Raw genomic sequence first — 16,162 nt, 5'->3', positions numbered from 1 at the left:
CGAAAAAGGAGAAAGAAGCGATTTGAGGCTCAAGCCTTTCTGAGAATGAGTGGAATTATTTCAACATGTTTTCTCCATTTAAAGTCAAATTGTTAGTATTTCAAGCCGTAATGTGTACAAAAACTTTCATTTACTCTTTCTTTACAGCTGAAACAATGATAACTTACTCACTGCGATGATTACATCACTGATGACTGCTTACAAGTGCAAAAACTTACTTAAATCTCAAAGACAGAGAAACGGTTGGCCTAAAAGAACAAATATTCACCCCCTCATTCTTGAAAATTCTAGATAATAGAGAATTTGAATGCAAATTTTTTTCTTTGCCTCATCTGAAAGTGCTTAAAGAGTTGATTTCACAGTATTTTTCATAATTTTTTTTTTTATATGGGAAATAGTATAAAAATAGATTTAAAAGTGAGAAAATGCACCGCCTAGTGACGTCTTCTGGCGGCATTTCCCATTTGTGTGTTTAAAGCAAGTCTATCCGTCTATTTTAGCAGATTAGATCATTTTGTCATATCTTCTCCAATAATTGTTCAATTCGTGAACCAAGGGTATCCTCGTTTTCAGTTCACTCAGTAGTTTCCACTTAAACACAAAATTCATCCAATTTCAGACACCTGCAAATTCTCCATTGCGTGAGAGATTCAAATCGCATCAAATTAAGATGTTTGAATCTTTTTGAGAATGCACTTTTCAGAAGTTTTTTAGGCCACAAAAATCCTTTTTTCTGTTTGTCACATTTCCACAAAATACATCTATGCCTAAGCAATGCGGAACCAACAAAAACTCAATTTTCGATTTTTTGGCGCTTAGGTCTTTTTAAAATTTGTTCGCCTCTACCATCATCAACAATTTCAGTATTACCAAGACTGCAGTAAGAATAATAAATACTAACCCCAGGTAGTTTGTCAGTAACAGTCTGAGGCAAATGTCATCTGACGTATTCTAGGCTTTGCGGCGATTGTGTCAAATTGGAATTCGATCAGCAAGTCTGCATTGTTTTTAATATTTCTTCATAAATACAGTGACTACCAAATTGACCGGTAATTTTTTTGCATTTGCAGATCATACCTCAGAAACTATCGGAAAAGTCATTTTGGGTCAAAGTGCAGGAAGAAAAATTAGCATCACCTGAAATTCTGAATGGACTCGCTCAAAAATTCTCTTCCAAACCAAACATAAAGAAACAAAATGAAGTAGTTGACAAGTAAGTATACCTCTAATTGTTTTCTTCCCAATTAAGGAAATTCAATTGCAACCAAGAATGTTCAGCAGATATCTCTTTATCAGGGGCTGTCCATAAAATACATAACGCTCCAGGGAGGGATAGGTCAAGGAGAGCTATTTTGTTTCTGTTTTAAGGGATGTTGTGTTTTAAGTCATGTTGAGGAGAGAGATTGATCCAAGAATTCAATATTTAGTGCTACATATATTATGAACGCCCCCTGTGATAGCATCTGTGCAGCTACACAGATGCTTGGACACACAATCGCATCAAAATTGAATCAAGAAAAGGTAGTTCGAAATTTTATTCCTCTGTAAGACTCATAATGTAAAGAACAAAGTTTATTGACTATTTTCATGTTCAGAATATTTTTTCGAATGTGAGTTTTATCAGGAGAAATTTATAGCTAGTCTGTCCAAATCGACAGCGTAAGTCCACAATCACGTATATAGTTTGCGGTGTCTGAAAATCTCTGCCTCTATGTGATTTTTTTAAAGGAGAACAAATTGATATCATTCCTTCGCACAGAGAAGAAAAATCTCGGCAGTTTTAAAGAATTGCCGTTGAGTGGTTTTCCGTTTAAAAAATAAAGTATGACAGGAAGTCTGCGACGTCGCAAACCGAGTTATGTGATTGCCGACTCACACTGTCGAAATGCACCCTAACCTTCACACATCAAATATTGAAGGTGAAACTCCCAAACCACATATCTCGTTTTGCAATGTTGCAGACTTCCTGTCATATTTTATTTTTTAAATGGAAACCTTCTCAATATCAATTCTTAAGAACTTCTGTGATTTCCTTTCTGAACGGAGAAAATTGAATGAAAAATTCAAAGAATTATGTTAATTTCTTCTCATTGAAGAAAATTGAATTATAGTAGAGATTTTAAAACACCACAACAAGATATGTGTCTTGGGGATTTCACCGTCGATATTCTTCCGCATGGAATTTTTGTGAGCGTTGGATTTATTTTTATCGTGAATCGTAACTATGACATGGGCATTTCTTTCCAGGGGCGCAACAATGAAGAAAGTGAAAGAGTACAAAGTTCTGGATGCCAAGGCAGCACAAAACCTTAGTATCATGTTAGGTGGTTCGCTGAAGCATCTATCCTACCAGAATGTGAAAAATTGTATACTAAGATGTGATACTACCGTTTTAACTGGCAGCGTACTAGAGCAACTCATAGCGTACTTGCCTCCTCCTGATCAGCTTCGAAGGTTGCAGGAACTAGGCCCCTCGCAGTACAACTCTTTACCAGAAGCTGAACAGTTTTGTATAACGGTATGATTTTTATATTTATTTCATTTGGTGGTTCACGCATAAAAAATTACCGATAGTAACCATAAAATAAACTTATCGAGAGCTCGTTTATTAAAAATGACAATCAAGAGTAAAGAGAGGGTGCTCAGAGGAATTAGAACTGGTAACAAGAAGTCTCTTGCAAACTTCTGCTCCAGCCAAATGAAGGGAGGGTATGGATTCGATCGACATGAATCGATCAAAAAATGAAAACATGAATTGATTGGCACTGATTCAATCGACAAATTGTTAAAAACCGGTGTCGATTCGATCGACACCGATTCGATCAACAAATTGTTAAAAAACCAGTGTTGATTCGATCGACATAAATCGATCGAAAAATGAAAACGTGAATCGAACAACACTGATTCGATCGACAGTTAATTTAAAAACACCCGTATCGATTCGATCGACGTGAATGGACTGAAAAATGAAAACTTGAATCGATCGACACAGATTTGATCGACAACCGTGAATCGATCGACACCGACTCGATAGACAACCGTGAATCGATCGACACCGATTCGATAGACAACCGTGAATCGATCGACACCGATTCGATCGACAAACCTGTGAATCGATCGACAAAAGCCGTGCCGTGAATTGATCAACAAACCCGTGAATTGATCAACAAACCCGTGAGTGGATCGACAAACTCGTGAATCGATCAACAAATCCGTGAGTGGATCGACAAACCCGTGAGTCGATCGATTCACATTTTCATTTTTCGATCCATTCATGTTGATTGAATCAACACGGGTGTTTTTAAACTAGCTGTCGATCAAATCGGTATCGATCGATTCATGTCGATCGATTCATGTCGATCGAATCGGTATCGATCGATTCATGTCGATCGAATCGGTATCGATCGATTCATGTCGATCGAATCGGTATCGATCGATCTGTGTCGATCGAATCGGTATCGATCGATTCATGTCGATCGATTCACGTTTTCATTTTTTGATCGATTCATGTCGATCGATTCACGTTTTTATTTTTCGATCGATTCATGTTGATTGAATCCATACCCTCCCAAATGAAGCGCTGGTTCCGTTAGAAAATAGCTCAATATTCTGATGAGTGTGTCAAGGAATTCACTCAGACGGACTTCAATCTACCCAAGAAAGAAGGGTATTGATAAGGGCCATTTTTGGGCCCACCCTGAATTTTGTAAACTCTACGATTTTTCGCTCATTAAAGTGTATATTTTCGGAAATGCATCACGATTTGGTCATTTTCAGTCTCCATTTGAGTCTGATACTGGTCTATCTGGGTGTGAAGACCGATTTTTAAAAAAGAATGCGGGTTTTGTGGGTTTGTGGTTGAATGTCAAAAAATCTGCTTTTTTCGCTAAAATTGGCCCTCAGATCCATGTTTAGGCCATTATTATACCCATAAGGAGACCAAAAATGACCAAATCATGATGTATTTTGTAATACCTAGGTATCCAAAAATAGTAGAGTTGAAGAAATTTTGCAAGATTGGGCCCTCGTTGTTAATCTTCTTTAATCGAATTAAAAAATTCAAAGCAGAAAACCCCATGAAATGATGATAATAATTATTGAGAAGAAAATATTTCACTTGTCCAACACTAAAAGCTTCTGAACTTAAATCAAAAAGCTGTAAAATCTCGCTTAGCTTTTTTTTGGCAACTCTTTTAGCATAGCTTTTAACAATAATCAATGTATACTGTTTCAGATAGGAGAAATTAAACGCTTACTACCCAGGCTCAAGTCAATGGCTTTCAAATTGCATCATCCGGAGATGGTCCAAGATATCAAACCTGTGAGTTTACTCCTTCAATTATTTGCCTCTTTTGTCTTCAATTTGTTTTCAGCAATCTCATGTTTGATCAGTATTACTGTGTTATGTTAGTCAGCAGCAAGTGCAAGATTTCCAACTTACAGTAAAACTTAAATGCAATATATTTAATATGTCAAGTCTCTAGGAAAGGTCTCAACTATATCGTAATTCTGGCGTAAGCGTTTCAATTTTGGCTTTTATGTCGAGTGTATCCCTGTAAAATGATCTCTCTGTAAACGCAGTGGAGAATCTTGAGAGTCTAAGGACTTTATTAATAGTTTATTTTTTTTTAATGAAAAGAAGAGTCACATTTTCAAGATTTGTACCTTTTTTATTCACCTTCAACATTATAAAGAACATTTTGTATGAAGAAGAAGATATTGATTGAACTCAGAACAAAAAAGTTAATGGCAGTAAAAGTGTATTCAATTTTTTTTTGCAAGTTCTCCTGTGTAACAACCATAAGGGCTAGTCATCTGCAATTTTACACACTAATTCTTTAAAAATTCACCCGCCAAAATACCCTTATAAGTCGGAAACCGATCAAGTAATCATGGAAGGGTATACCTTTTCACAGTGAAAATTCGTTTCCTCGAACCTAATATTGTTATCATATGCTCTCTTATGAGAGAACTTCGCTCTTTTGAAAAACAATCATATTTTATTATCATTCTTGAATTCTAATACCGGATGTTAAATTGATTGCCAACAGGAAATTGTTGCTGGAACTGCAGCCTGCGAAGAGGTCAAGAAAAGTCGAAAGTTTGCCAAAATACTAGAATTAATTTTACTAATGGGAAATTATATGAATAGTGGATCAAGAAATGGTCAAGCTTTCGCTTTCGAGATGAGCTTTCTACCTAAGGTATTTTGATCAATCACTTGGATATATTTGCTTCTTAGAATGATGGTTATCTGGAAAAACTTGTAAGTGAACCAACTGATGGGATTTTAGGAGATATTCTCCACAGAACACAGCTTTTTTTGAATAGAGCTGTCATCAGATCCAGGAATTATATTTGACACTCGATTGTCAGACAGGATTTTTTCACCGCTGAAACGTAGCATTTCCGCATAGCAACAAAATCCGGTTTTTTGGGCAAAAATCTGCATCTGACCTATTTTTTGCATTTATTTCCCCCCAACTAAACGACAACTTCATACAAAAATAATAAAAAAGCCTCGCTTGTGCTTCCTGGTCACAAACAGAGCCTGAAATATCATGTTTTCAGCCTATTTCGATTATCCGTCATTTTCACCATCTGACAGCCTCCATTGCCACATTGTGTTTGATAGTCTACTTTGAAAATAAGCGTTTCAAAAATAAAGCTTACAGTGAAACGCATTTCTGAGCTTTAAAGAGCTTAAAGTAGCTTTTTCAACTGAAAAAATAAGACTTCAAGTTGTAAATATAAGAAGAATGTTTCTAATTGGCCTGAAGCTTATAGCATCTGGCATGTATGAGACAGAGTCTTATGGTCTCTTTCAAATCCAATTTTAATAAAATCCATGTTGCAATCTGAATTGCAACCTGGCCACCGTACAAATTAAATTTCAAATAAATTATTTTTTTTCAAAAAAGCTCATTTCCAAGCATTATTAATATTGCAAGTACGGTTAGAATAAATAAACTATATTATTTCAGTTACAATCTAAAAATAAAATAATAAATGCTGATGAAAGGATACACGGGTATCAATTCCTCTTATGACATCAGGAAATCTGTTGCTGTGGTATTTTTTGGTTTGAAACACGGTTATATTCTTGGCGAATCATAATCTTACCCCAGACGCAAATGCAATGCATCATTTATATTTGTCCACTTAAATTTTGACAATTTATTTAATTTTTTTACTAATTACACTTCTCATGGTCATAAAATCTATGTACGGAAAGAAAACAAAAATCAACAAGATGAGTGTATAAAGCCAAAAATAGAAGATCAAAAATGAACCCAAAAAAAGATGCTGAGGAGGTAACTTGAAATAACACCCTTGTTGCGGTCAGTTACCAGCAACTTAAAAGCACCTGGAGGTGTGATTCATAAATCTATATCAGTATCAAAATTATTGCCTTGTCCACCTAAGCTCATTACAAGATATTTATTCACAATTTATTTCTTTGTTTAATACTTTTGAACTTTGTGTCTGATTTCAGCTATCTGCTACGAAAGATATAGAAAATAAAACTACGCTTCTACATTATTTAGTCGATACAATAGAAAGGAAGTTCCCAGAACTCCTCAATTTCAATGAAGAGCTAGCGCACATAGACAGAGCTGCTCGGGTCTCAACAGACACAATCCAAAAATATCTTCGGCAAATGGATGCAAACTGTCGTAATTTGGAAACAGATTTGAGCAATTGTAAAATGCCTCAATGCGACGATGATAAATTCATTGAAGTTATGGCAGTATCCTTTTACTACTTTCATTACCCTTTGTCATCTCCAATTTTAGTTTTCTTCTAGTTTATTTTGCCTTCACTAGGTTGGTTTTTAGTGTGACTGCCAAAGCTTGCATATTTATTAGTGCGCAAGCCCATACTTTTAGCCTAACTGATTTGAAAAAGTGTTTGCAATGTAAGTGACTCTGTCATGCTTTTTCAATATCCAGTATAATTTGACGCTCTAGTTGAATCAAATGGTTCACAAAAATCTAGAACAAATTAAAGCGACTCCAGTTTCAATCAACAATCAATACCGAAGGGAAAAAAAAGAATCCGAAAATTAAAACATTTAAACTCACCAAATTAAACACACACTACATAAAGTAAACACTGGCTCGTTTTGGGACTGTGCGGTCTCATATGCAAGGCCAAAATTTCCGTTTCCTGCGTTTACTTTAATGTATTTCGTGAGTTTGAGTTCTTTAATTTTCCGATTCTCTTTTCTTTCTTACTCATCCATCTCACGGTTTGTCCCTTTGTTTTTCAGGTAGATTTCAAAGAAATATTATCTATTTTGTTTTGTCCTCAACTCAAAATAATCGTTTTTTCATATAAATGATTTCATATTTTCCTCTTTAGTTTTAGTTTTGGTTTCGTTTTCGTTTCTTTTCGTTTCATAAAGATCATGTGTGCTCATTTTTTATTATTTAAACAGATGTATTTGGTTGGAATGAGAACGTTAGGAAAAATTTTTATTTTTATGATAAGTCATAAAAGTCGACTTGCTTCGTTTTCCTTAACATTGTTTTTCCAGCCGTTCGCCAAAGAAGCCTCGGAACAGTGTGCATTACTCAAAAATATGCTTTGCAACATGGAAACTTTGTATGCAGATTTAGCAGAATTCTATGCCTTTGATAAGCAGAAATACCCATTGGAAGAATTCTTCACTGACTTAAAAACTTTCAAGGATGCCTTTATGGTCAGTTACTTTAATTTTATCATCTCTCTAACAATGATCGTAGAGTAAGGACAATTTTTTTTTTTATGTGCCTTGAAAATCCTATGCTCACAATTTTATCAGCTACTGTACAACTTTCTGAAGAATAGGAGTAACATTGAAGATCACTCAGGGCAATCGCAATCATCCTTGGTGCCCATACTGAAAAATTCAAACTTTAAGGCAATTTTGGTTAATTTTAGTTCATTTGCTTTGGTTTTGCCAATCGCTCTCATGCAAATCTTCCTCCCTCAAAACTCCAAATTTTCCGAACCCAGTCTTCTCATGGTCCAGCTGAAATCATCACTTCCAAGACAAACGGACATAACTTTGTTTCAACATTTCCAAATTTTCTTTCACAATTTTTATTTTTTACTCGGAAATAATTGGACTTTTTTTTATTAAAAATGCCACAAATTTTGCCATGAGGTATCATCAGAAATCTGTGGAATTTTGGACAGCAATTGTGCTTTCATTCTCGTCATTAAAAAAATGAATTGTGCCCATAGAGTTTGCAATCCTGGAATGGAGATGTGCTCCTTAGTTTGGGAAACGACAAAATAAAATTCCTGTGTAAGTGATGCGTTCGGTTATTGTGTGATGTTTTTCATGTATAATTTTGCGTTAAATGTCTAATTAAACTTATTTATCTCAATTGCCTTCAAAATATTAATTCAAGACTCTTGCTTACCTAGACACCCTTCTTTTTTTCTCATTTCTCATCCCTTGCCATCATTTTTCTAAAATCCATCTTTTTTTTCTGAAACTACAGCAAGCGCATAAAGAAAACTTGAAAATCAAGGAAGCAGAAGAAAAGAGTAGAAGGGCAAGGGAGGCAAGAGAAAAGACTGAAATGGAAAGGCATGAAAGAGCAGCAAGGAAGAAAGCACTGATCGACATGAACGCAGGTACACAAGAAGGTGTCATGGACAGCTTGTTAGAGGCGTTGCAATCCGGAACTGCATTCACAAGGGAGCAGCGAAGGAAGAGGAATGTCCCTAGACCTGCAGGAGGTAGATAATTTCATGTCTAAAATTAGATCATAATTTATAAATTGCAATGAAGACTCTAAGAGTCAGGTGAAAATACCTCACTCTGGTATTTCTCCTTTATGAATATTATTCCTTTTTTTAAATCAAAGCAAAGAAATTGTTTGGTTCCCTGTGCTTCTTATGTTCGTTGAACGCTGCTTGTCATAACGATTATTCCCAAAATGAAAAATCATCAGTCCCTTGCTGATTCGTTATTGAGAAAGAGCACTGTATATTCTTCATAATCCAACAAGTTGATCATTGAAATTGATAGACAAAGAAGACATGGGGATTATGAAGCGATCCTATTGGTTGAAACAAGTGGTTGTTACAGACGAAGAGGGAAAACGATGAACTAACCGTAGGCTCTCTCGCAAGTTGCCACCAGTTAGTCTATTACTTATTTCCTTTCTCTATTGTAATCACTCACTTCCAGCAGTAGGATAGCTCCATTTTATTTTGTATATAGTTCTGTCCATTAATTTCAGTAATCAGCCTGACGTAGCTAAAAATACCTGAAAAATCATGTGAATTTTATAATTCTGTCTTTTCCTTTCATTGCATTGCATTTTGATGGTGAAACTTGAAGATCCTACAACCCCACTTGCTACATCAGAACTTCTCATCACATTTTATTTCAATTAAAAAAAAAAATAATGTTATCAATCTCCGAAACCTCGCTCCAGTTTTTTTCTGTCTGTTTTAAAATATCTATCATAACTTTAATCAAAAAGCAGAGTGAAAGTAGATATTTTGGAACACTACAGTTATTGCGATTGAGGGTTTTTTAGTTTCACCATATATACCAGCCTTAATGTAATCGTTTTGACAAAGCTGTATTTTAGTGACCTAATCGTGTCCTCAAGTTATGCCTCATGCACCTACGGTTTGTTTGCGCAGCTTTTTGCTCGCAGATAAATTTTTACTTGTAAGCAAAATAAATTGCGGATTTTGCCAACTACAAGTTAATTTTTTCCTTCAAATGAAGACACTACACTAGCACATACCCTAGTAGGCATCAACTTTGTCAAATTCCTCCATTTTTTGGTATTATTCACTTGTTTTTACTCACTATGGAGCATTCTGAAGTCCTGGCAAAGTTGAAATATATTTTCCTATCAATTTCTAAATTATTTGTTTTTCTTTTGGTTTTCTATTCGTAGCTGAAAGACGAGCTCAGCTGAACCGCAGTAGATCCAGGACGGGCTTAGTCGGCAGGGAGTTGAGCAGGTACGTTCTTTTTTAAAATCTTCTGTTCTTCAAAATTTCAGTGAATACGGAAGGAGACTTTTTGTACGAAAATCCTGTAATGATAACCTCAATCAAGTAAATTATACAACTGCTATCATGAGTATAAACACCTAAGTATGAAGACCGAGGAAACTGGAATACTTGGAACTTTCAATTTAAGGGAAAGTAAAATTTTTGCCGTGTATGATCTTCTACTTTTTTTTACGACATAAATTAGAATAAATTTTACCAGAATATGCCTAACTTTTCAGCAGGCTGATTACTATTATTATCGTGCAAGTACGGTACTATCTCTCTCCATGAATAGACACCTGTTTCAATGAGAATTTCTCTAAAATGAAGAAATTGTTCGTCCCCAAATATTTTTCTGCAACGAAAAATTGTTGGTCCCTTCCTAAAAAGATGTAGAGAAAGAGCACTGTATATTCTTCATAATTTTTTTTTTTTTTTTTTTTTTTTCTCAAATACCCTTACAAGTTCAAATACCCATACAAATAGGCATTCTGCGCTTTCAGCAAGAGTTCCCCCCCCCTCCTCAGTCCCTACTACCCAACTAGCCCGAGGCAAGTATTGTCTGAGACCATCAAACTCAGAACGTCCAGCCAGGGATCAAACAAGGGACCTCCTGGTTACAGAGGCAGCCTGCAACCAAAATGTATCACTACTAACTAATAATATATTAATGATACAAACGATATATTTTTCCTGGAAAATTTAGATTTTTCTAAGTGATACCAACTTGACTGAGAGTTTTCAGGTCATTTTCGAAATCAAGTTTGAAAATCTACCCTCCACAAATTCATACCTTTTTATTATTGCAATTTTTTTTTTATTAATTTATTCCCCTATTGAATAGTGTAATTTATCCATTTGTCCTCTAAGAATTTATATCTTTCCTTCTATCTTATCTTTGTTTTTGCTCACTCTCGCTTTTCTTTTTGTTGCAGTGAAATTTACGGAAACTGAGGATGGAAATGGGAAGAGGAACATCCTCTGTAGCAAGTTTGATGAGTTAATTTAATTTTTACTTTCATCTGCGATGAATCGGCCTTGAAGATTTCATTAGGAGTAAAATAATTTTTCAATCTTGTGATACTCACACGTCTAACTTTGACTGCTGCCAAATGTGCCGATCTTCGCCTTCACTCTGTTTCCATTGGTCTCGTAAGTTATTAGACTGTAAGATTTGCCTTGTGGCGTTTTCACATTCCTCTTAAATAGCATTTCTTTTTAGATCAATCGTTAATATGAAAAGAGATGTTTTGGCTTTTTTTATTTACCATTTCTTCTGGCACAATGCCAATAGGATCAAAAAAAGGGACATCATTTTTTTCGCTTCCATTCCATACATTTGTATATTCAATGATGGAATGTACTGATACGGTTTCAGATAGGGGCTTTTTGATCATTGTCTCTTCCGAAATGGCAGTATCACCATTAGCATTGATGATATCCTAAGGAATAAACGCTTTCCTATGCCATTACTGTCTCGGTTGGAAGTTTCTCCTTCAATTGTTTGAAGTACTCAACATTGAAAAGCTTGTGAAGCTTTTGATTGGCCAAGATATGCACGAACTAAGAATGTTATTAAAAAAACATTTCCTGCCATGTGAGCTAAAAAATTAATATAAGGTCCCCAAAGAAACCTATGCAGGTTTGATGATGTAAAATAGCATCGTGTCACCATTATCCAAACAGAATTAAGATTCACACTTTTTTTCACATCCAAGTGACGTTATCTATCAAATAAGTGCTATGTACTCAAATTATCTGCAAGTGTTGTCAAGGGAGAATATTAGGTCTTGTATCTTGTTGCATTTCATTGTATGGAAAATTTGTCAGCCCAACGAACAGACATGCAAAAGGCTTAATTCTGGGTTACATTCATGCCTACAATTTCTAAAGTTAGTGATTATTACAGGCAAGTGATACCTTCACTCTGTATTTTATGAAAAAACGAGAACTTCAGATAACTTGAGTTGGTCACCAAGTAGTAGCCTTTCAAGCTTACCGATTAAACGATAATTGAGAGAATTCGTTGGAGGTTGAAGTGGTCTTCATGAACAGGGTGTCTATTGGTCTGGATAACTGGGGAAACTGGGCATTGGCAGAGAATTCCATGAAGTCAGGGAAAAGTCAGGGAATTTCATGCAAAAGCATAGAAAGTTGATAAATCTGATAATTTGAACTCTGAAAACACCTCAGCGCTGTCCTCACAATCAAACTTATTTGAACTGAACTACTTAGGGGCTCAATGCTATGAGTTTCTCTCTAAACAGTAAACAGAATAACAAGTTTCAATAAGAAATTGCAACCATAGTTAATTAAATTATTCTTATTCTTAAGAAAAAGAAAAAAAGTCTACATATTTCTGTAATTTTCAGTGAAAGCAATGCCAAAAATTGTTCATTTTCAGTTTTCTGCATGAAAATTGTCGATGTGAAAAGGCAGGGTATTTTCATAAGTTTGGTCAAAGGAAACCTGGAAAATAAGGATAAAAGAAAATGAGGGAATTTTTTCCTCCAGAATCTGCAGACACCCTGATGCTTCTTGTTGGGTCCATCAAGTTATAAAACTTCAAATGGGCTACTAGATTAGGTACGAATAAATATACTACATACATCACTTATTTTCTCTGCAAAAGTTAACGCAAAATACCAATGCACATGCTGATTCAATCATTAACGTCAGTAGTTTCCCAAAATTCAAACACTGCTGTTTAAAATACAGAATTAGGACTGCCGAAGTTGAAATTTGCTAAGCTGAGACATGGCAGAAATGTTAGTCGGGTAAGTTGGGGCCTTTTCATGCACTTGTGTCATATCATTTTATTGCCTTTAAACACCTCCCTCCCTTCCGATGTATCTTTTACAGCTCTTCCCTTGACTTCCTTAGAACCTAGAGGTTTTCTTTTCATGAAGTGTCATAATTGTCTGTTGACAATGAACTTTTCATCGAGGAAGACATCGAGACTTCTTTTTATCAAGAAAACTATATATTTATGTTTATGAAACTTTTTACACAATTTGTTAAGTAACACTCTTTTGAGTGGATGGACAGACTCACTTGCTCCATAAGCCTTTTAAAATAGGCGCTTTTCCCTTTATTTCGAAGGTTAGTATTTTTGTAGACTCAAACGGAGATTATACATTTTGTAAATCATTATTTATTAAATTGACACCAGTCGAAAATTCATCGTTATTTTTAATTATTTACACATTGAGCTACACCAATGGTTCTGCTGCAAACTTTTACTAGAGTGAAATAAAGAGTTGCTTGCATTTTATGTGTTAACAGGGTGTGTAGTCTTGTGTTTAAAATTGTGTTCAAGGAGGAGAATGAAAAGATTCCTCAAAAAAAGTTACAGGTTTTTATCAATTTTTATACATTTAATTTTTCTTACAATTTGTGGGACACTTTGAGAGAATCTTTATTTTTCTAAGACATTTTTCATTTTCCATATTCTGTACGAATTTTGAGCTTTGATGAATTTTTTTTTTTTTTTTTTTTTGAATGGTAACTGAAGTGTCTTCATCTTTTCTTCCTTCTTTTTTACACCACAATATCAGGTTCAAATTAATTTCAACGCAAAATGTTGGAAGTTTGACATGTAAGTGTCATTTTGTTTCAATACTCGCTTTTTAAGTGAGCTTAGTACCTCTGTAAGTATTTATTAATTCCCTTTGAACGAGCCAGGAACTTTGTTTATCGTGTTATTATTGTTTCTCTCTCTTGTTCTAATGCTGTCTAGTTGTTATTAAGTACGAATTTATCAATTCACAAAGTTTATAAACTGTAAATGTGCTGTTATTTCTGTTAGGCATTGTTCCAATTGTATTTATAAATCAGATAGCCCGGAAAACCCAGAAATTGTGATGTACATACTTTTACCTATACATTGCATGTTGATCATGCAAACTAAAAGAAGCAAGAATTATTTTTATAAATTAAATGTTTAAGTTAATGACTTAGATATGCACCAAGTCTGGATATTGCCTTCCGAGCCAAACCTCGTGATACTTTTATAATTATTGTTATTATTACTTTTGATTAATAATTTATTAAATCCTTAGTCATTACTCATCGCAGTTACTGTTTTCCTCCTTGTTTTAATCAAAATGTTAAACCTCCATTCAATGTAAGAAACACATAAAAGCTGCAATCAAGCTCAAAAATTATCTTAGAAACAAAATGAAAAATTCTTCACAGGGACCCTAGTAGCATACTGTATAAAATAACGCAGGGGAGAAAATGTATAATTGGTATTTTTCACAAATTTGAAAATTGTACATATAAAGCTTGCAAAGAAGTCATAAATAGTCAAGAGAATATCTTGGTTCAAGGATTTAAATGAAATATTTCATCCTTTTATGGTACAAAAGTTATGTAAGCCACATGCAACTAGGTAATTTTTTAGACTCTGAAGGAGTATTTTCTTTCAACAATTTGAAGTTTCAACTCCTCAACATAGAATAAAATCGCAAAAGTGGTTAAAAGAAAAAGAAAGAAAGAAAGAAAACTTGCCTCTATTCATGAAGCTGTCAATCCCACGGATCGTCTCAAACAATAAGAAAATGAATAAAGAAAAATCTTTTTCCTTCAAAAACAAAAAAAAGTTCAAACAGCTTTGCAAACTTTTGCTGGTGCCTTTGAAGGGGAAAAATTATTTTCACTCAAGTGAAGGTAAAGAAGGTAAAGACCGTCTGACGCTCATAAAAATCTTGCAACCAATCAGAAATGAGAAAAATCTGTGAAAAAGTCAAATGTAAGGTGGCTTACTTTTTGTTCTGAGTTGGGTGCCGTATCTCTCTACTTTGTTAATACCTTGCAAACGTAACGTTACGTTACATCTCTAGACCTCTCAGTTTACTCCTCATGGTCCCTCTCGTGTTTTCCTCCTTTCTCTCTCTCTCTCTCTCCCTCTCTCTCTCCCCCCCCTCTCTCCCCCCCTCCTTTCTTACTGGAGCTCGTTTCAGATGAAGAATCCCTTTTTTAATTTAGTGTCACCATTTGAACCAGCAGGTCGATTGTTGAATCGTTATCGAATGACCTTGATCGATAAATAGCATTGTAAAGATAGGGATTTATCGATCAAGTCCATTCGATAACGATTCAACAATCGACCCGCTGGTATTACACTGTGAAGGGAAAACCAATCTGAAAAAAAGTGTTTTTCTTTTCTGCTTGCTACCCTTACTAGCATTTCTTGAAACAGATGAAATTTCTAAGTTTTGAAAGTTAAACTGTTTCCCTCAGTAGCAGTGTCGCCTACAAGATTTTAAAAAAAAAATGTTAAAAATACATACTTAGTCTAGGAGATAAGAAATGAAGTAGGTAATATGAAGATCTCCTTTTTTTATGAAGGACCGGGAAAGTGCATAATCCTCATTCAAACTGGTCAAGAATGCATTTTTCGTTAATTTACTTGAATGCATTCTTTTAATTCTTTTACTTTATTAATTATTTAAAGAGGGATACTTGGACCGCGTTAAATAGAAAGGAACCAAGCCACATCAGCTATTGCCAAATTTAATCGGCTAATTAAATTTTTGACATGAAAACAGTTGTGCGGATTTTCGTGCAAATTTTAGTGGATTTTTCCATAGTACGAAGCAAATTCCTTAACATTTTCAAAGGGATCCGCACAAACGTTTTCTCGTAAAAAATTAAATTGCCCAGTTGAAATTGGCAATAGCTGATGTGGCTTGGTTTCTTTCTGTTAAACGTGGTCCACTTGATAGTGAAGTTGTTCGTGAACAAGCGAACAAGCTCCTTGGTTTCTTGAGCCAGCAACTATTTTAACGTCCAGGAAATAGGGTTGCATAACCGACCAATTGCGGGCGATTTTTGCTCGTAAAGTATCTGAGAGCAGCTTACATACAACAGTGCGTATTCTCATTCAGCTCGTTAGTCAAGTGGATACTCTTATTATTTTAGGATTTTTGAGCTGTTATGCTGTGATCCTCACTTGAAACATGTCTCATTGTATCATTAGACTCAATTTACACTGCATACCTATTTCATAGGAGGCCGAATTTAATTGCATCTCATTTGGGTGTGTTCTCGTTTTGCAAGACTGTTTTGAATTTCAATCGATTTTAGAACTAACACACATGAAATGGCTTCAGCGAGGAGATTCGCACGAAGATCTCGAAAA

At 34.9% G+C, this 16,162-nt stretch overlaps 1 protein-coding gene across 1 annotated transcript in view; it reads left to right on the top strand.

The window, feature by feature from the left end:
• dia (diaphanous related formin 1) overlaps positions 1-14,093 on the top strand; it is a 30,501-nt gene extending 16,408 nt beyond the window's left edge. Inside the window, exons 13-21 of the mRNA XM_019052232.2 lie at positions 1,071-1,213; positions 2,248-2,518; positions 4,235-4,321; positions 5,052-5,204; positions 6,497-6,751; positions 7,541-7,705; positions 8,496-8,736; positions 9,918-9,984; positions 10,953-14,093. Coding sequence (XP_018907777.1) covers positions 1,071-1,213; positions 2,248-2,518; positions 4,235-4,321; positions 5,052-5,204; positions 6,497-6,751; positions 7,541-7,705; positions 8,496-8,736; positions 9,918-9,984; positions 10,953-10,971 — 1,401 coding nt within the window. The 3' untranslated portion in view covers positions 10,972-14,093. The remainder of the gene's footprint in view (positions 1-1,070; positions 1,214-2,247; positions 2,519-4,234; positions 4,322-5,051; positions 5,205-6,496; positions 6,752-7,540; positions 7,706-8,495; positions 8,737-9,917; positions 9,985-10,952) is intronic.
• Positions 14,094-16,162: the final 2,069 nt, after the last annotated feature.

This window comes from Bemisia tabaci, chromosome 10 (genome assembly GCF_918797505.1).
Source record: "Bemisia tabaci chromosome 10, PGI_BMITA_v3".
NCBI lineage: Eukaryota > Metazoa > Arthropoda > Insecta > Hemiptera > Aleyrodidae > Bemisia > Bemisia tabaci.
Note: the sequence above shows the minus strand (reverse complement) of the source record. Positions and strands in the feature narration are given on the sequence as shown.